The sequence below is a fragment of the Oxyura jamaicensis genome, chromosome 20 (assembly GCF_011077185.1).
Source record: "Oxyura jamaicensis isolate SHBP4307 breed ruddy duck chromosome 20, BPBGC_Ojam_1.0, whole genome shotgun sequence".
Classification (NCBI taxonomy): Eukaryota; Metazoa; Chordata; class Aves; order Anseriformes; family Anatidae; genus Oxyura; species Oxyura jamaicensis.
The window spans coordinates 13,854,474-13,875,253 of record NC_048912.1 but is presented as its reverse complement, the minus strand read 5'-3'; the positions used below and the strand labels follow the sequence as shown (position 1 = coordinate 13,875,253).

Here is a 20,780-nt window from a genome sequence, read left to right as displayed (position 1 = left end):
ACACCTAATTTTTCATAAATACAACCCTATTTCTTCCCTAGACTTTAAGTTTTGGCTCTCCAGATTCTATCTGAACTATACAAACCCCGTGGAAGGTTTATTAGGAAAGCAGCAATCGGGACCTCTCACAGGCTCCTTGAGAAGTAAAAATATACCTGTTGGGTTGGCTGTTCCTTTTGGGGAGGGAGCTGCTGGGTGTGTCCATTCAAAGGGAAAAGGCGTAGGAAAAGGGCATGCAGCACTTCCAGACTTCTAAACAGCTCTTACTGACAGGTCCAGAAGAGCACCTTCCTCTCATTCTGTATAGTATATCCTGTTCTGGGGTATATCCTATGCTTAAGGGTGTCTGTAGGATGCGGTGGTGTGTGACAAAATGTTTCTATTTGCACTGCTCTTAGCAGATCCCTTGGTTTGGAAGATCCTTTTTTTTTGTAAATAGCAGGAAAGACTTGTCAAAAAATCATCTCAAAACCCTTAAACCGTTGCTGATAGTAAAACTTTTCCACCTCTGGTGGGTTGAGAAGCTGTTCTCTGTTGCCCATAACACACCAAATTTGGTCTCAGCCAGAACATCTATACGAGCGTGTCTCCTGTAAACATCTCTCTAATATTACTAATGCGATTTATCTGCTGGCAGCCTAGGGAGCAGGCAGGATGCTGGCATTTTAATTGCTGCCATCCAGATCTGCTTGGGTGGATGGAAAAAAAAAAAACAACACAGAGAGGTCCTAGCAGGACTGGCACAAAGGAAATGCCTACTCTAGCTCTCGCTGCCAGAGCTGTGCTGGTGCAGAAACTGATGGCAGCTGGGCTGTGTGGGACTCACCCCGACGTGGGGCAGACCCAAATCTGGACTTGCTTTCTATCGAGGCTAGTGATGCTGTAGTTATTGTGCAGAGTGATGCTGTCTGTTCTATGGTTTGTGGCACATTAGCTGGGTTGTAGCTATCTGCTCTACAGTAACTTGCAGAGTTTCACTCTCCAACTTGTCACCAGCCTTTTTCTCCCCTTCCAGGTCTTTCTTGAATGGGAAACAGGTTTTAAGCATCAGCTAAATGGTATAGGTGTGAGGTATGAGAGCAGACATATTTCAAGATGAGATGATTGTCTTTATAGACTGGCATTTTTGAGGGAGTTTTGTCTGGTATATTATCTTCTAGTGCTGCCTGCATAATTATAACTAAAACCCGTACTGATAAGTAGTGATTCCCATAGATACAGGATAATAGGAGCCTGGTAAGTTCTCCGTTGGCAGATCATGTGCCTTGTATGGTGTGCAGCAAGTAAAGATGCTGACTTTCTGGCAATCTTGAGGATTTAACGTATGTAAATGCATTTGCCATCCAGCATCCCATTGTATCTGTTATAAATACCATTTGAATAATTAAACTTAAAAAAATATCTGAAAGATCAAAGAATGCTTCTTAACCAAGCCCCCGACTACTCCAGCTTTTAGATATGTTAATCTTTCTCTTGGGAGGAGAGCTGTTACTGCTCAATGCGAACACTCGGAATTCTAGCAAGCATATCTGATCGTGGAGTTATTCTGAGCAGAAAATGTGGGATTGTGATATTTTCCACATTTGTCCTTTGGTATGAACAGGACCAAGTCGTTGCCTGCAGATTCAAACACCGATGTGAGGCTCCAGCTCTGTTCCGTCGCCGAACAGCTGCAGCTTCCAGATGGGCTTTGCTTTGAAGTCGGGAGTTTGGGACTTTCTGACTTCCGTGACTCCGTGCCACCCTCTCTCAAACAATCCTTGAAGAGCAGGGAAGTCTCCTAGCCGGCACACGCTGTGCTTCAACAAGCCCTGCTGGCAGATGGCCCCCTCGGGGTGGTAGCCAGCTGGCGTAACTTGGAGCAGCCCATGGCCGTCTCTGAGTGATGCTGGGACTGGCATGGAACCAGCTCCGGGATTGATGAGCTGTTACTGGCTCCTCTTTGGTCGCCGTTTCCCTCCTCCCTTCCCAGTCCCAGCTGGGTGCAGCCGAGGATCTGGCCCAATGTCTGGTTTTAGCAATAGGCTATTTGTCTTTGGTAATGAAGTCTGCTCGTTTTATCCTGAGCAGAGAAGAGGATGGCAGGAATGGCTACGTGTGTACAGATAAGTAAGCTATAAAAATTCGTGGTGTTTAACTGCAAATGTATTTTGGCTGCTGTCTGTTCAACTGGAACGCGATTATCCAGATGTGATCTGCTGGTTACCGCTGGGATTCGAGCAGTTTCCTTAGCCAGCAGCCCAAGGAAGGGAACAGCTGTGAAACATACACTCAGAAAATTTCAATAGGTCTTTAACCTTCAAAGCCATTTGTTCTACAGAGTGACATTTGAAACAATAAACTTTGAAACGTGTGGGCACGAGGGGAAGAAATCCACGGAAAGAAGTTCCCCTCTGGCTGGCAGCTAATGGATTGCAATCCAATTATCCGTGGGTTATTCTCCTTTTTGCATTATGCATAGCACGTAATGAATGAGGACTTGGAGAGAAACGGAGCTGAGGGCACCAGCAAAGACGGCGCAGTAGCTGGGATCCGAACGCACTGCTGGCATGAACGGGAGGTGACCCAGTTGTTCACAGACCTGGTCGCTAATTGGGCAGCGTGGGCACGGCCACTTTGACGAGCTTTGTTTCCCATCATTGCTGTGCAGCGTGCTGCACGTTGGCTGCCTGCTCGGTTCCCCTTTTCCTGCAGTAGGATGTTACGCAGCAGGAGGGAAGGCTCCGTGTATCTTAAGGAGCGTATTTGGAGGAAAACCATCTACATTTGCAGGGGGAAGGCTTACAGAGCAAATGAGTTCTTGGAAATGCTGCTCCCATTGTGCTCTCTGTCGTGCGCTTTCGGTCTCTCAGATGAAGAATGGTTTAGTCATTTCCTCTGCCTGTGATTGTCCTCGATGCAGTCATTGAATGTACACCCACACATTCTGCATGTTCCAGGTGTGATCTCCTTCCGACTTCTTTGCTGTAGTATTTAATCATCATTAAACCTTTTGGAGGTGACCAAAGTCTTCTGTATGTTCCATTTATAAAAGTCACTTCATCAGAAGGAAGATGGGGAGGGAAGGTATTGAAAGGTTTTGTGTTTTTTCTTTCCTTCATAGAAGCATTCCACCATCTTTTGGTGAAATCACACAAACTCTTGGGTTTGTGGTTACCTCAAGTGTTTAGAAATCCTATCTTCACTGACCTGTAGTGCCCCTTCATCTGGTTCTCACTTGAATATCTGCACTTTCCCTGACTGCCTTGCTCTCACCACGTCCCTCTCCCCATACTTGTACCAGGACTTTTCCTGTGCTCTTTAAGGCAGCTTTCTCGGAGTGAGCTACAGCAGTAGATTGGAGAAATCAGTATTTTTTTTTGGTGAAAGAATGCATTTATATTCTGGTTAAAGACTTAAATGGTCATGCTCTTACGAAAGAAAAAAGCCATCATATTTGCTGCAAGGGACTTGGTATTTGAGCATACCAATAACAGTTCATCTAAGCTGACAGGGTGCTACTGCTTTTTGGGTTTCCTAAAAAAAATAAATATATCTTTACACTCTAAAACTTTATTTTACCACTTCTGGATCAGGGTCAGGATACAGTTCAGGAGGAAGGAACGTTGTCTTTATTTGATGTGGGCAGTATCTTGAATAGATGGTGCAAATTCATTAGGCTAAGAGACTCCTCCTTGCTGACATGAATATCCAGGAATAGATTTGGCTCGTTTGATTAGGATCAGACCCTAATCTCCATACCAGCTGTTAATACATAATAGCTCAAATTATCTAAGATTGATGAGGTCAAGAGTTTGCTGTGTAATTTTCCTACATTAATACATGTTCAGGGCCAAAGGTGTGTTTTGGAGGTATTTGTCTCACCTGCTTTTTACTGGTAAAAGCTGAAGGGATGGTTGGTGGCACATGGCAAAATGGTTCCAGCAAAGACGAAGCATCAGCAGAAGCCTTGGTACAACTCTTCCAGACACATTGCACAGCCCAGCATCCTCCAGACCCTGAGCAGAATCGCATCTTTGGTAACTGGGCTCCCAGGGGGGCTGTGGGGAGCACCTGTGGTGGTCCCAAACCACCCAGAACTGCCTCTAACCACTTCTTTTTGTATAAACGGGTGCCGTAGTCTTGCACAGTTGAACGTGTGCCTGTGAGTGTTGGCTTGTGTGCACAGAAAAAGGGGGATCAACACAGCAGCAGTCAACACACCAAGCTGAATTACTGTCGAGCTCTTGCTGCAGCTGACGAAGAGGGAGCCCTTTTAAAAATCTGCCCTATTTCTGGGTGCTGAAATTTTAAAACGTTTTTCTTCAGGAATGCTTTTCTTCAGGAATGCCTGTGGTAACTTCTTAATTAAAATCTAGCATGGCCAACCCTCTACTTTTAGTCTGTAAGAAGCGTACAATAGGGGGTAGCAGCTTGTTCTGCAGCATGAAGCTCTCTGCGTATGCTTGCTCTTCTCTGTTTCATCGTGATCTTACCATCTCATCTATCTTCTTCATCGGTATTTCCATGCTGAATGTATTTTCCTTCCTCTTCACTCCTCGAAGAGTCAAATCTTGATGTCTTAAACTGCTACACCCCAAAATAGCAGAAACTTGGAGCCCCCCCAGCCTGGAGCCCCCCTGTGGTCTCCTCTCCCCGGCAGAGATGACAACGCTCGGCTGTCCTTGTAGGGATTCAGAGTTGAAGGCTGTCATTTATTAAAGCCATTTGGGGACTTGTGTGCAAGAAGGACATTCCTGAGCCAGGGATCTGATGACAATGGGTCTGGAAGACTTCATTCCCATCTCAGCAAGGCTGTTTTCCCTTCCTGCCAGCACTGTGGCTGTTTGGCAGCGTGGGGGAACCTGCAGAGCTGACTCCAATGTTCTGTGGATAAGTTAGATAAACGAGCGGCTTCCTGACAAGTGCTCTGGCTCTTATTATAAGTGGGAAACTTGACTTAAAAATCATGGTTAGGATGTCTTACACACCCCAGGAAAAACTGGAAGGAACCTCAATGTCTTATCTCCCTTTGTAAAACAACCTTTGCCCTCAGTGTCTTTGGTGATAACGGTTGGTTGGCTGCCACTTATGCAACCAATTCTTGGTTAAATGGCCCCAAACCGACAGCATCGTTGCTGTGCGCCGTGTTTTGAACACAGAAGATACTTCAGTGAAGCAAACCCGGTAATTTTCACAGAACTGCAGTAGAATACCTCGTGTAGCTAATTATCTGGTTAGGTAACATGGTAATATATATCGTTCTTTAAAAGCCTAAATAGGTTAAACAGAAATGGAAGTTTCTTGTAAAAGCTGGAGATTACTTTATATGCTAATTGTTAATTATTTAACACAGTGATTTCAGGAACGATTGCTCTGATAACAGCTGGGAGGATTGGAAAGATTTGAGTGTAAATACCTGTGACCCCAGGCCATTTGCAAATTCTGTCGTTCTTGGTAACCCTCAGCGATGGGGCTGAGAGTTCCCACAGTCAGGAAAGGTGAGTTATTTCACTAGCAGATCCGGGATTATCCATGCATTCCACCCAGTTTCCTGCCAGAGCCGTGGTGCTTTGGCATGAGGATTTGGTGAGGTTTTTTCAGAGGCAGTCAAGCTGCGCTGAGTGGTGCGGGACAGCCGCTGTCCCAGGGCACTGGGTGTGTACCGGTTGTGTGAAGGTAGGAAAGGGTCTTGGATCCTCTCTCGTAACCCCAGACCATCAGCTTTGAAAGCAGAGGGGAGAGTTAAATCACAAGGGACTTCCCCCCCAGCCTCAGTTTTGCAGATCCCAAGGTGAAGGGAGCAGGCGGGAGGGAGGGAGCCCAGCTGCTCACATCCACAGCAGCTGGGACAGGCTGGCACCCGAGCAGCCGCGTGGTGGGTCCCGGTGAAAAGCACGCTGCTTTGTTAGGAGAAACGTCAAGTTTCCAAAGCAAGTACCCTGGGAATAGGGAGAAACAAACGTTTCTGTGTAAAAAGGGACAAACTCTGCAGGGAATGGGAACGCTCTCCATCACGCAAGCCAGGAATTTCCCAGAGCAGCCCTACATGGTGTTCTTTCACCAGCTAAGCTTAGGGCTAAAGCAAAGTCTGGAGGAAGATGCTGTGGATGAGCCAAAGTTGTTTTGTTGTTGTTGTTTTTTCTTTTTCTTTTTCCTTTTTTTAAATGCATTGGTAATGATGAAGATACGGGTTCCTCTCAGACTGTTGCTGTTGTGTGATGGAAGGCAAACCAGAGCGACCTTTCCAAAGGAGTGCAAAACTGATGAGTTCAGAACTTGGGGCCTAGGAACTCATCTGGAGATCTTACCTGGAATTGAGAAGGGATGAAAAATCAATTTGCCCCTTGAGGGTAGTGAAGGGGAAAAGTTCCTGCAAGTTTGCAGTGCGTGAAACCAGACCCATTGCTCACCCAGCAATGGGAACCGTCAGGAGGCATCTCCGTCCCCGTGCTTCTCACCATCAGGAGCACTGCTGATAGAGAAGGTTCTGCCAAGCCGCAGTGCTGGGACCTTTGCTAGTGAGACACAACTGCTCTTGCCAGGCTCTGCAGTCCAGGCTTGCTTTATTTGCTCTTGCAGGTGAAAAATCCCACTCTAGGAGGTCAGACTTGCTTAGGGAGCGGCAGACTTCCCCAGCACCATTTCCATGGAGTTATTTTCGGCAAGTGACCCAAAGTGAAAGCAATCCTGGGTGTTGTGTTTTATTTTGCTGGCTTTTCAGAGGTGTTTTCAGCCACCTGTGGTTCTGGGTTTTGCTTGTAGCTTCAGCTGGGGAAGCCGCGCTCCTATGTGTGAATGCTGGGGTGTGAAGGATTGTATTTGGCTGTGTTCATTAAAATAGTTGGATTTTTTTTTTTTCCACCAGCAGTCCGTGACCCAAGGTGGTATTTTACACCTCACTATCTGCTTCCCGCTGCCTTTCACGAGCATCAGCAGCCTCAGCCTTGACTCCTGCGTGTTTCTTCCATTTGTTTGTTCCCTTCCCTATTACCTGTAGCCAGCTGCCTGGACTAATTACACTGTCCTCACAGCCCCCCAGGGAGGCAGAGTTGGTGTCTGTGTGTTACAGTGCATAAATCAAGTTCGCATTTCTTCACCTTTTCTCATGGTCTAGTTTTTCCCTCATTTCCTTTTAATGAGACCGTGGAGAATAGTGCATTGTGCTGTCGCCTTCGCCAATACTTAATTGTATTTGGCTTTACGGCCATGGCCTCGAAAGCTCTGCACCGATACCATCAAATTCACATCCTCAGTGAAGAGGGACCTGTTACACCTTCCAGCAAGGCGAGCAAGAAATATTTGAAACACTTTTCAAAGTGTTGAAGCTGAGTGCCTTCCTGCCCTCTAGCTCTTCAGTGTGTGATACTTGCCACTAAGAGAGGGGAGAAAGTTCTCTTCGTCTTCTCATTTCTTTGTTCAAAGCTGAAAAGCTACAGAAATGGGAGAAAACAGCAGAAGAGACAACTTCCACTGTCATTCTATTGCATTCAGTGATAAAGGGGGTAACAAGATGGAGATTTAATATTTCAGCTTAACTTGAGTTCAATAAAAATACTGCATTTTTTCTGCCTAAAAGTAAGAACACTTAGTGGGATTCTTTTTAACATAAAATAACCTTCTTTTCAAAGTGTTACGCTGAAGAAACATTGCGTCTTAAACTAAAATCAGCTCTTCTTACTGTGTACCCTCCTCTCGAATACTTGCTCGAAGACCTTTTAGCCCCCTTGGATGCTCACTGTGTTTGTTTACAGCTATCTGCAGTGAATGCACTTGGTTGTAGCCTTACATAGGCCACAATTCTTGTCGAAGCTCATTCTAAAAATAAGTGTTGAACATTTAGCAGTGTGTAGAATTCTCGTTTTAAACTGTGACTCCGAAGGCTCCTTAGTTTACCACCAGAATGACAGGCATTTCAGCACATTCATCTGTTTTTCCCCTTAAAGCAAGTGCCCTTAAAAGGCTGTCTTAAACAGAAATAGCTGCGTGTTCACTAAAGGTGATAGTTCAGGCAGTATTGGAGAAAAAAAAATAATTCATTGTTGTGCTTTGGATGGAAACTAACAGCAAAAGCCAGTTGTCAGTCTTCTGCAATTTGTTATAATATGCTGGACCGTGCAAGGTGCCAAATCGATGCACATTCCCTATAGAAGTGTTTCTACTTGGTTAACCAGGTTAAACCACTTAGCTCTTATTTTATTATCTCATTAGCCATCAAAACAACATGTTTTAGGGTTCCAAATCAATGTAGATACATGGACAGCCCTTGAAAATTGCCAGAATCCCCTGGACTCCACTAATTCTAATTGAAGTTGGCACAAATGTGAAATGCAGGCAGCGATAAGCTGTTCTGAGTCTTGGAGCACCGTGGAGCAGAATGTGAAATGCTTATTATATGAGGTTATTTGATCAGATTTAACCATTTTAGGACAAAGATAATTTTGCCGGGGACCTAAAAAGTGGGTCAACATGATTATGTGCATTCCTCTACAAACCAGCATGAGATGCAAGAGCAATTGTACGCGAACTTGGGGTGTTGAGCAGCAGACCTTGCGCACTGTTCGTGGAAATGATCACTTGAGCCCTTTCAGCCTTTAGTTTTCTATGAAATGTAAATAAATTCTGTACATTTTGTAAATGTAGGGTGGTTGTGCAGGCTTTTGGCTGACTTTGCGGGCAATGGTAGCTCCCCAGCCATCATCCCCACTTCTCCTCGCCATCCCTGATCATTGTCTCCATTTCTCCAGTCCCGTAGGCCTGACGCAACAGACTCTCCTAGCAGTCCTCTTCCCTTTGTTGCTGATTGCTACTGCCTCATTTATATTATGAGTGTACTGATTGTGTTTTCTGCTTTCAGAGATTTACGTTTCAACCACATCAAGGAGATACAACCTGGAGCTTTCAGGAGACTGAAGAACCTCAATACTCTGTAAGTCCCACTCAGCGATCCTGCAGTGAAGTTATCTATTTATTACGTTAGTACTAAATGCTATCATGGCTTAAAGATGGCCTTGGTCATAGTTATTTCAGGCAATTTGCCCATACCCAGTTAAAGCTTTAAAATTATCTCTGCTCTACCCTGGATCGTGCGTCTTACCCTTTTTAATTAGATGTACAATTTAATAACTTTCATTTTGGTAGTTAACCTGTCTTTAAAAAAAAGAAGATTCCTTATGCATGTTCTTACTGCCTGAGGATGTTTCAGCAGGTATGGCTTTGGCGAGGCCATAATAGCCTGGATGGCAGAGGGATGCATTAAAAGTGCCTTGCTTTCCATGGCTGCCTCAAATGTTTACTGAAGTGAGCGTGTCCTTACAAATGCCAATTTGTCTCTTTGTTTTGCCATAGAATTTTTGCAGATAGGGATGGGAGTAGAAGGCAGTTCCTTGAGCCTTGCATCCCAACCAGGGCAGGCATGTTCACGTCAGTCTGCTACACTATTAACGAGTTTTTTGCTCTGTTCAAAGGAAATAATGGGAGCCTTTGCTGCTTCTTGCTGCCTTAAGGCTGAGGGTTTGAAGATAGATATGAGTACATCTGCACTGTGTAGCCAAGAAGTTGAAAACAAACCAGCCCCCAAATCAGAAACAGAAGCTGTGTCAGCACAGCACTGTGCTGGATGTAATTGGCCTGTTGAGGCTCAGATCGGATTATTCAAGCTGTTACATGGCGCTAACAGTTATAAGATTTCTAGGTTCAAGCTCTTTGTGAGGCAAACCAGCTAGTCTGGGAGTCTGCACTGCATGACAGATGTATTCATATTTCCTGGGTTCAGACATCCGTGGCCCCAAACAGCAAGAGAAAGTCCAGATTATTTTTTTCTGTCTGACCTTGAAAGATCTGAAGTCCCTGATTCAGTAAAGATGACAGTGCTGAAAGAAAGCAAACCTGGGCAATAAGAAGTTCAGTCAAATGTAAGAAGTTGTAGAAAGAGTAACAACGCAGGAGTAATTTGTTGAAGGGAGCTGTTTAAAAGCTGTATTTTAAAAATCAGCATTTGCTAAAGTTTGTTCCACTGTGCGTAGGGAACTGATTGACCAAACCAAGCAGTATGACTGCAGGCTGGTTTCAGCAGAATCTTGGAGAAACCAAGGCAGTGGCAGGCTTGCACAGGAGAAATGCTCCAACTAAGGTGCGGAGTTTGTTAGAGATGCCAGGTGCTGTCCTCACAGTGCTTAAGTGTTGTCAGGTCCCTGGCGCATTCAAGACTTCTGCTTCTTTCTTTCTAACTCCTGCCACTCTGCTGGATGGGGATATGCAGCCTAGCTGAGAAAGAAAGACCTCTCTCTTCATAATATCTGTATGCTCCATGACTTTGTCCAATCTTTTTGCTTAGTGCTTACACACGCTCCTGGGTAGGAACCTCCAGGGCAGGAATTCCACAAACAGATACTGAAGGAAACAGGCATGAACATACACCTACCATCCCTAATCTCAGTATTATGGATGCCAGGGCAGTAAGAGGGACGTGTTTTGCACAGATGGTGGACAGGCTCTCACACTTTCCCTAAACAGCATCCTACAGCTGTCCTCACAGCCAGAATACGGGGTTGGCTAAAAAACACTGCCCTAACAAAATGCGGCATTTTATATTCCAGTTCTGAAAATCAACTGTTTTTACAAATGAAACCTTTCCATTTAGATAGTTCATTTACTTTATTTCCTGCTTTGGCCAGCAAGCTGGAAGAATCAGTTATTCTCACGCTCACAGGAGTTATCGGGTTCCCCATAGGTGGGAGTTAACGGAATGGAAGTCAGACCTCGCACTCCTCGGGCAAGGTTCTCTCCAGGAACTTTGGTTTCTCCAATTCCCCTATCAGAACCGACAAGAGCTGAGGAATTTGCTGATGTTTCTTAGATGGTAACCTTTTGGCTCAGGACTTGCATAGGTTTTCAAGTGATAAAGAGAATAAATCCTTAAAAATCCCTGAGAGACGTGCTGGGGGAGTTTGGCCAGAATATTTGAAGCACGTGGTTTAGAGGAGAGAGCAGCTCGGGTTCCATATGCAGGAACTCTGAGATTGCCTCTATCTGCCGTGGGATTTACAGAAATAAAGTTCCTTAACCAAGTAAAAGCTTTTAAAAGAGCCTTTTCCTGAAGTCCTTTGGCCTGGCAGAGGAAGGGCAGCAGAGCCTGGTGCAGTTTCTGTTTTGCATCTCCTTTTGGGCAGGATGGCTGTAGAATATCCAAGTGTGACAGTTCATAAACCACCCTGATAAGGAAACCTTTGTACCCTGCGTTGCAGGGAGAGGTGCAGAGAGGTGGGCTGAGAGAAGAGGAGCCTGCCCTGGGTGTCCCGTGGAGCTTTTAAACATCCTGGGTAAAGTTCAAACCTTCCCCTGGCTCTTCTCTCTTCTTTCCTCTCCCCGGTGCAGGAGATTTGATAAATTACAGAGCACTACTGAAATTAAAAACAGGAGCCCTGTTTGTGAAGGAGTAACAGTCATTACATGCTCCTGCCTTTGGGCTCCCACCAGAGGTAATAAGCATTTATCCTAAATGCTGCCCCACTGAGACCGTGCTTGTCGGCTGTCCACAACGTCACGTGCACCAATTTTCTTGGGCAAAAAGTCTTAAATCTGTAAGGTTTCCTCATCCAGTCCTATCCCTTCCCGTGTAGCTGCTGGTCTCAGAATCTCCTCTGTGTATTCTTAAGCCGTTACTATGTCACCGTAGTAAAAAATGTAGAGCAGCAGGGAGCGGGAAGGAAAAAAAAAACCCTCTTGAATGCCATCCACGGAGTGCCGGCAGCTTTGCAGCAGCTGTTTTGCTCGAGTTGGCCGACGCCGGCCGCATCGCTGAACCCAGCGTTAGCTCACAGCAGGTGCTGGGCCCTGGAAGAGAGCAAGCCCGTGGTGAGAGGCAGCGTTTTTGCTCTTTTAGGTCATCTCTGGGTGGGGATGGATGATGGCACCCCTATGTTACGGCCCTCCGATGTGCTCCCCAGGAGGCCAGCACCCTGCTGCGTTGACCCAACTGGGCGATTGCTGTGTTTTCACACTAATGCCATCACAGCCAAGTAGTTGCTGCTATTTGTCCCTCCACCTCCTAGAAACCTGGAGCCCTGAGACCAAAGAAGTGTTTTTTAACTTCCCCAGCAGGTTGTTTTTTTTGTGTTGTGGGCACCTGAGGAAATAGGGGCTCCATCACGTTTGTGCTTCTGCCCATGCCCTTGCTCTTTCCATGTCGTCGCTCACACTGTGCTTCTCTTTCCGCCTCAAGTTACCTGTTTTCTCACTTGTCTGTCTCTGTAAGTGCTTTGAAAACTATTTATGAAGCATTATGTGGGAACAAAAAGCACTTCTGGTGAGCTCTGCAGCTCTCCTTTCCATGCTGCTTTCAGGGTGGCTGACAGGAACAATGTGCGGGCCGCCTCGGATCCTCCGGTGGCTCCTGAGGGAACACGGCCCCGTGAGCGGGAGGGGACGTCGGAGCCTGATGGATCTTGAAAGAAAGGTTTCTCTCTCACGTATGGGAAATGGCTACTCCAAATCATCCTGTCAGCAAGGGAGAACGTATGGCTGAACATATAAACTAACTTTTTCTCCCCCTTTAAATACGCTACGTGATGATTTCTGGTAATGGCGTGAGGGGAAAAAAGTAGCTGCTGTGTCACGACGACTGCAGCATGTCGTTTGTCAAAGGGAAGGAGGAAAGGGAACGTGTTTTGAGTATGAATGCTGGATGGTCACATCATCTAATACATTCTTCGAAATAGAAAAACAACTCGGTGAATGCAACTTAAGCCTGCGCTTGGCAACCTGGAGGCAGGGTGGGGAGGGAAGAGGGAGGGACAGTCAGAACACAGAGCCTAAAGGAAACTCAGTGGGAAATGCTCTCTTAGAGGATATGGGCCAGCTTGTGTGGGGCTTGTGTATCCCAAGCCTCTCAGAAGAATTTTCAGGAATAAAACCTGTACGATTGAGTCCGCCTGTTTGTTCTGAGCCAAATTTGCCAGCTGTCCTGGAGGGGAGTGCCACACCAGTTTGATATCAGTTGGTAAGCTCCAGGAAACATACTTCTGATATTTTTAATTGAGCTCATTTTGCAACGGGGTGTGCTTGAGACATACATCAATAATGATCTTTCCAGCTTCTGTCTGCCAAAGCATTTATTCCCAGCAGATCCGGTTAGCGGTAGAACTTAGCTTTCAATTCTCTGCAACTTAAATGGGTAATTGGGCATTTTGCTATTGATTGCAGCTGGGATCCGTATCCAGGTCATGCAAATCATGGCCAGGATTTTGCACACTTCTTTGCTTGGGTGAACTGCACAGGAGTCAAGGAACAGACAGCTGTCCACAAGCCATCTGAAGTCTTTCTAGGATCCAGATGTGCTGTCTTGACTATGTATTTCCCTGAAAGTAGCTCTTTGGAATACGTACAGTATGAGGGACTTCATAAATTATCTCAGTTTTGAGTGTATTCCAGGACATATCCTTCTGTTACAATAGGGAATCCTGAGACAGGAAACAGAGATTGCTTCTTCCATACGCTTTTTTAACCTTTAATCAGACAATGAACAATTTAAGTATCAGACCATGAGATAAGAGACCTGCACGGTGCGTGCTGTTTGAACTTCCAGAGTTTCTCTTATTTGGCTTGGATCACTGATTTTGTCCCCTTTTAACTGTCCTAAACTGCAGAGACACCAAAGTGGACTCGATGAATGTTTTTCAACAGCACCAAAATTCAGCCAGTTGACAAGCTGCGATTTAAAATCTGCCTGCGTTTCAGTCCAAGTCCAAACTCTCTGCGTTAAAGGGTCTGTTTTAAAGGTCAGCCAAGGATCCCAACCCATGGTGGGATTGGGGGGGTCCTCAGCCCATCAGCGTGCCCCTGCCCCAAGGGTCTGCTTGCTGGCAGCCCTCTCATGTCCCCCGTGAGTCGAGCAATCGATGCCAGCCGCGTGGCAGGGGACAGATGCCTGCATCCAGGGGAATGACATCCCAGCTGGCACCTGTTTATCAGCCTATCCAGCATCCTCAGAAGTGGGGCCAAGGGTCAGATAGCAGAGAACAAGCCGGCTCCTTTCTCCCCTGGCTGAAGATGAAAGTGTGCTGATAGAGGGCAGGGAAGGAAGCGTGCGCCGCTGGTTCCTGTGTTGTCTTTGTCCTGTGGGTAAATAGAGAAAAGTCCTCTCCTGCACCGCTCTCGAGCAGTCCTCGGGTGTTCGATCATCAAATAAACTTTGGGGTTGCTTTTCAGGGGCTGGATTTCCACTCAGCATATCTGGCTGTCAAAGCACGAGAGCGTGTTCCAAGGGCTTGACATCATTTTTGCATCCTTATGAGCGAAATCGGGTTTTTTTAGCCTCAGTCGTGTGTGTTGAGCCATTGCTCGCAGCTGTGCAGAGACTTGCCAGCATCTTTCTGCCTTAACCTCTTCGGGCTGCTTGTCCATGCTGCTGCTCATGTGCAGCTTGGAAGTGGCATCCAAGTCCTTGGTGGCAGAATAGGTAATCAAAAGAGGATAGTGAGATTTTTCTCAAATTCGTATTGCTTTGGTTTCCAAAAATGTGTGTTTTTTTGTTTGTTTGTTTGTTTTGTTTTTGTTTGTTTTCTCTCCCCTTCACTCAAGTGCCATCTGTGCTTTTTGCACCTTTAATGTAATTCCTCACCTGAGGACAAGCTGGTGGAGGGCTGGCGCAGCTCAGGTACCTCGTGAAGCTGCCGTAACACATCTGTGTTTCTGAGATCTTTCATCCTTGCATCCCTGGTGCATTTGATTGTATCTTCATCTTCTTTTCCCACCTCTTTGTCTTTTCTCTCTATCCTTTACCTGCCCAAATGTTCCTCCCAGGATGGGACCTTTGCCACAGGCTCTGATGTGCTATCTACCTGATTTTTTCCATCAAAGGGGGGTCAGAAAATTGGGCTTTCTGCTGGGAAACCACTGAACTGTCTTCTCATGTGCTGTCAGGTGGTGGATCATTTCCGAGGAATACAGCTATCACAAAAAGGAAAGAGAATGAACTTGTAAAATGAGCTCCATGGGCAGCCTGGCCTGGTTTTGTGTTGAATTTGACCTGATATCATGAGGTCTGGCTGCTTACAGAGGGAAGAGCAGTTTTTCCTAGAAAAACAAATCTTTGCAGTGCAATCACAGCTCTTCTCTGTCCACATCTCCATTTAAGAACTTGAAAATAAGTGTAGCCAGTGAGATCCTTAATCCCAGCCATCAGGCTACGAAATCCACCGGTGGCCACCGTGAGGTTTGTCGGATCCAATACCACGGGGAAAAAAGACCCCCACGAGTGCGGTTCGACAGCCACGATGAATAGTTAAACCTCATCCATTAAAGAGCTATTTGTGAAGTGATTTATTTAGCTTTCTTAGCGTTGGGCTTGGCAGCGGGCACAGAGGAGGTGTTTGTAGCTCTCAGCCGTGTGGTCACTGCTGCTGCACCCAGCGTAGCTGTTACAGGGATGAGCTGCTTTCGGCTCGTTGGCACAGGCAGTCATTTGCATGCACAGTCATGGTAACTAAACACACAAGTCAGAGACTGCCTGCCAATGTGATGTCGTCCATAGGTTTTGTATTAAAATCTGGCACAAGGCTCTGCAGATTGAAAGAGGCTGTTTCTGGATAGCTGTGGGACTCAGATCTCTATAATGTATTTATTTTTTGCATGTACATATTTGTATACAAAGAGATTATACAGTGCCTTACCATTTAATAGCTCTTATAACCTATGAAGTAGCATTTTAAACTGCTTTTGTACAGTTAAAACCTGGTTCTGCATGCCCCTGCTCACGCATTAACACAACCACGCATCCCCAAAAACCTTCTGTAATTGTACAAAAATGGCAGCAGTGATTTAATTTGTCCCTTCTCTCTGCTTTCTGCTGCCTCCCTTCCCCTCATTCTTTTCCTGGCCAAAATTGTAAATTTTGGGTGAAAGCCACCATGACAAAAGGTAAGGAAACGTTTTTGAATGTTCCTTACTGGAATGCACCTCTGAGCAAGAAATGTTCTCATTGACTTAACTGTTGTGAGCATCCTGACTTCAGGCTGATAACCCCTTTAAATCTTAAATCCTACGAAACCCGTGGATGAAGGATTTTTCAGTGGCCATCCAGGAGTACACATGCCACGAGTCCCTCTCATGCTGAATTCACCAGCTATGTTTTTTCTGTCTTGATCTGAACAGGCTGCTGAACAACAACCTGATAAAACACATTGTGAGAAGATCCTTTGAAGATCTGGAGAACCTGAAATACCTGTGAGTTGCTGTCTCGGTAGTTTGTTAACCCCCTGGAAATTTAACAGCCCGCTTCCAACATTTTCCAGTGCAGGATGCACTTTCTGTGCTCACAATTTCTGGATGCTGACATTGCAGATGTAAAACATTGCCTCTGAATCCAATCACAAAGCTCTGCTTTTGATTCCCGTGTCTCTTAAAATGCACCTGCTGAACGGGTTGTCCTAATGCTTTTTTTCTTTCTCTCCTCTTGAAAGCTACCTTTATAAAAACGAAATTCAGAGCATCCAGCAGCATGCCTTCAATGGACTCCGCTCTCTGGAGCAGCTGTAAGTACAGACGAGTGCTCTTTGTTGCTTGAACGTGTCGTGTGGACGTGTTGAGCTGTTGGCTTGTCTAATCCCATTGCTGTATTTCTGTGTACCAGCAACTTAGGAAGGAGTAGGATGAGGTTCTACTGTTTTGAGGTCCAGCTTTGCAACACTGCACTGGCTTCACTTGAGAACAGCTGGTCCCAGTATTGATTTGGGGTTGTTATGCCAAGGGCTCTTCCTACTGACATCCCGTGTGTTTTCTCCTGACCCTAAACCTCTGGAGCATAAGAAGAGCCCAGCTGTGCTTTTAATTCCCTGTATGTCCAAGGATCTTACAACGGGAAGAAAACAGGGATGTGTAGGATGGCTTGAAACAGGAGGCAGCTGGCCTGCTGTGTTTATGTCTGCTGTGACTTCTGGAGCAGAGCATAGGGTCTGGCCGTTCTCTTGAACCGACGGTGCTGGTTCAGTTTCTCTCTTATCCAAACCTTTGCTGAAAGCAAATGGATGGAGTGCAAGCTGAGAGCTGGGATGGGGTATTTATGGAAGCCAGCAGGGTGGTGGTGCTCGCATGTGCTAAATCATCTGGAAATTCCAATGGGGAGAAGAAAAGATGGAGGCAAACGAAGTAGTGACCTTCCTTCCAAGCTGCGAGGCTCTCTGGGATGAAAGGAGGCTCATGAGTTTTCCTGGCAGCTGGAGCCTCTCACAGTGACATTCCTGCATCCTTAATTGCTCCCCTTCTGTGAATTGCAAATCCACGCTGTTTATTCTGTCAAAGAAGTTTTGGTTTTTGACCGTTCGGGCTCCATGCTAAAGGTGAGGTAGGAAGACTGAGGTCTGACTCTTCTAACGGGGCTTGCTGAACTGGGGTTGGATTTTTCATGTCAGGTGTCATGATATATTATGTGCATGTGGGTAAATTTGTGTGTGCTGGAAAGAATGCGAGCATAGGTATTTGAAGTGCAGCAATTGTTTACATCATTGGAGAACAGGGAGCAAAGGTGAAACCACTAATTCATGGATTGTCCCAAAGGACCGACTTTATAGGGCTGGAATGTAACTAACAATTTTGCTGTAAAAAGAATAGGATCCAGCTTGTGCTCTAGGCTGAAGCAGAAGTGGATGGGGTATGGCTGCAAGATGTAGGTGCTAGAGGTGTTACACCTATAGGGTATTACAGGCAAGCTTAACAGTAGGTGTGCTGCCATCCTTGGGTATGGTATGATTTTTCCATCAGCCAGCTCAGCAGCCATTCCTGGGAGAAAACAGGAAGCAGAGGCTGGCTCAGCTGTGCTCAGGGAGATGATGCTGGCCTCGGTGATATTTTAACAATGAGCGTTCCAGACTTGATGTCACAAATAATAGAAAAAAAAAATCAACAAAGCCACAAAAAACAGCAAACAACCCTTGGAAAGGCCCATCTGTTTTCAGTCTCGGAGGCAGGCATGGTTCCAAAAGAATTAGCTTTGCTCAAATCCTACCCCATGTTCCTGTACCCCACAAGCCAGCTTTTCAAGGAGAGGATAGCCCGATTGATGGACAATATCAGATGCTTTCCTCAAAGGCCAAAGCAATGACAGCAGACATCTGAGACTTATTAGAGCACATGCGTTTCCCTCTCCCCACTCTTGCCCTCCACTGCAGGATCTGAGTCACCGTGCCTGTTCTGTGCTCTGATAGTGATCCATTTATTGTGAATCCTTCCATTACAAATCAAACAGCCATGCGGAGGCTTAGGCAATTTCTCATCCCAGTCAGCTACAATAGCAGTGAGTCTTTGTAGACCCACAATTAATCAGTGTCTGCTGGGGAATGTATGCTTGTGTAAAAATCGGGGAAGAATTTGGGCAACTTTGGAACTGCCCTGAGATGCATTTAAAGGTCAGGAACACGTTGGTTGTGTCAGTGCACATCACAGCTAAGGGAAGCAGGGGATGTCAGGTAGCTTGGCGTGGTGCTGCAGAGCCCAGCTTTGCTTTGCTGATGGCAAGGGGTAAGTTGGGGCAGTGCAGGAGGTCTCCTGGACCTCTGCAGATGAAACAGCAGGTTGGTTGCGTGAGCAATAGCAGGGCTGTTCACATTAACGTACCATTTAAATGATAGTGTTCCAGCCGACTGCATCATCTCTGTCTTTGGAGGCTGTTTCCCTTCCACAGAAACAGAATAGCCTGGTGAAAGCAGTACCTAAATGTTTCTGCTCTTGGTAGATGTATTTCTGGGAGCCCCTGTTAGCATCACAAACAAACTCAGGCTGGAAGAAGCCTCTGGATGTCTCTAGCCCAACCTCCAGCTCCAAGCAGGACCGACTTCAAAGTTTATCAGAATGCCTTTTTTTAATCAGAATGGGCCTTTTTCTAAAAATTAATTCTTGGCAAATTTGTGATCCCTCTCAGAAATGTTCCAGTTTCTAGGCTGGGGACAAACGCTCCGTAGTATGGCTATTTCTTCTCAGTGATCCAAGGCTATGTAGGAGGCACTAGGAGCAAGGCAGGCAAAGTTCTTGGATGGTGGTTGGATGGGGAACAGCTGCTGCAGGCTCTTCATGAGTTTCATTCTTTCACAGTTTAAGGGAAGAGCAAATCTGATCTCCCCAGTGTGTGTTACAGTTTATACAGAGAGAGTAAACAATTGGCAGCACAGGGAGAAGCCAGTGCTGGCTACTATTTTTGCATGTGAAAATTGGAGATCCTAAAGAGAATGCTGGCTTCGTCTGCCCTGAGATGTGTGGTGAGTGATGAGGGCATGTTGGTGGATCGATCTGGGAAGACCACTGATCTTTTAAATTGTGATCCTTAACCCTGTGCCTTGTGCTTTTCTGTGGGACAGCTACCTGCACTTCAACAACCTGGAAACCCTGGAGCCGGGGACTTTTAGTGACCTGCCTAAACTTGAAAGGCTGTAAGTAAAGATGTGACTTTCCTTGTGAGTAAGTGGGGGAGAAGACAGGTAAAAAAAAAAACACCTTCGTTTTGTTTAACGGTGATGTTTCTGTAGCGTGAAGCAAAGTGCGGTGATCTCCAAAACGGAGAGAAATATGGAGAGAAGCATCCTTAAAGAAGCAGATTTTATGTACCTGGGAAATAGGATGGTTACTGAAATTGTGTGGGAATTTCTCACCTTGTCTACTGTTCACATTTCCATCTAAGTAGGAGAAAATCTATTGAAAGTCATTTTTATTCCACTTGTAAGGTCAATTTAAGTCGCTGTTGGGCGGTGTATGCAAAAAAGGAGATGGAAAAGGAACAAAGTCATAAGAATGTCTGACAAGAAAAACGTGCATCCTTCTTGAAAGCAGTTAGGAAACTAAGTCCTGTGTCTCCTGCTCCCTGGTATTGCTTGTAGTAAAAATATAGCCACCAGGAAAAAGGCTCACGTGGTGGTTCCCACTCCATGGAGAAACCAACAGACCCTTCTGTGCTGCATGCAAACACGCATTACACCCATACTTACCAGGGAAACAAAACCAAGGGATCCAAACAACACCCTTAGAAAAATTCAGACCTGGATCAGTATGCCGTGGCTGATGTCAGTCTCTGTATTTGATCCAACAACAATTCTGCATTTAAGTTTCAGAGGAAGGTTTGTCAGCATCCAGGCTGTGCAACCAGGCTGAACCCCCCTGTACATGTACGTATGCAGACAGTTGCACTCAAGTCACGCTGCTTTTGTATTTCTTTCCTGTTTCACCATCTACTAAAATTACTGATCAGTGGTCTTTAGAGAGAATTAGATGTAACTGAGGTAACTGCATTTCCTCCATTAAGGGAACGGAGTGTTAATTATTCCATCCTGGTCCCCCCTGCTGTATTTCAGTGCAGTTTTTTCCTAAGAACTGCTGAGTCTTATCTGCATGCTAAGAACCTGGAAGTGCAAAGTTACCTCAGCTTCATTCAGAATAAACCCAGGTTCAGCTGCTCTTGTCTGAATTAGATTTACTCACGGATCTGGGTTTATACCTACAATGAGTTGTCTGCTGGAGCCTTACTTCGATAGCTGCCCCTGTAAACTCCCATATCTTCTGCAGGGGGGGAAGGTCTCTTGTAAACTGGAGCTGACCATGGCACAGAAAACACAGGGTGGGTCCAGCCTGCAGGGATTTTGTGCCCTTTCTCCTCCCTTTGCACAGCATAAAGCAGATTAACTTCAAGGTTCCAGTTTAAATCTGTTACATCACATCTTGAGTCACCGTTTCCAGCACACGCCCGCTCTCTGCTTTGGTGTATTGCATTGAGTTCTCACACGAACAAAATCCCTATAGCTCATGGAAACAAACACAGCCAG

The 20,780-nt window shown here is 45.8% G+C and overlaps 1 protein-coding gene across 2 annotated transcripts in view; it reads left to right on the top strand.

The window, feature by feature from the left end:
• The window catches only part of LOC118176664 (peroxidasin homolog), a 44,723-nt gene that overhangs the window by 2,383 nt on the left and 21,560 nt on the right, over window positions 1-20,780 (top strand). For both annotated transcript variants that reach the window (XM_035343773.1, XM_035343772.1), the window contains exons 2-5: window positions 8,837-8,908; window positions 16,132-16,203; window positions 16,440-16,511; window positions 19,326-19,397. In XM_035343773.1, the coding sequence (XP_035199664.1) occupies window positions 8,837-8,908; window positions 16,132-16,203; window positions 16,440-16,511; window positions 19,326-19,397 (288 nt within the window). The remainder of the gene's footprint in view (window positions 1-8,836; window positions 8,909-16,131; window positions 16,204-16,439; window positions 16,512-19,325; window positions 19,398-20,780) is intronic.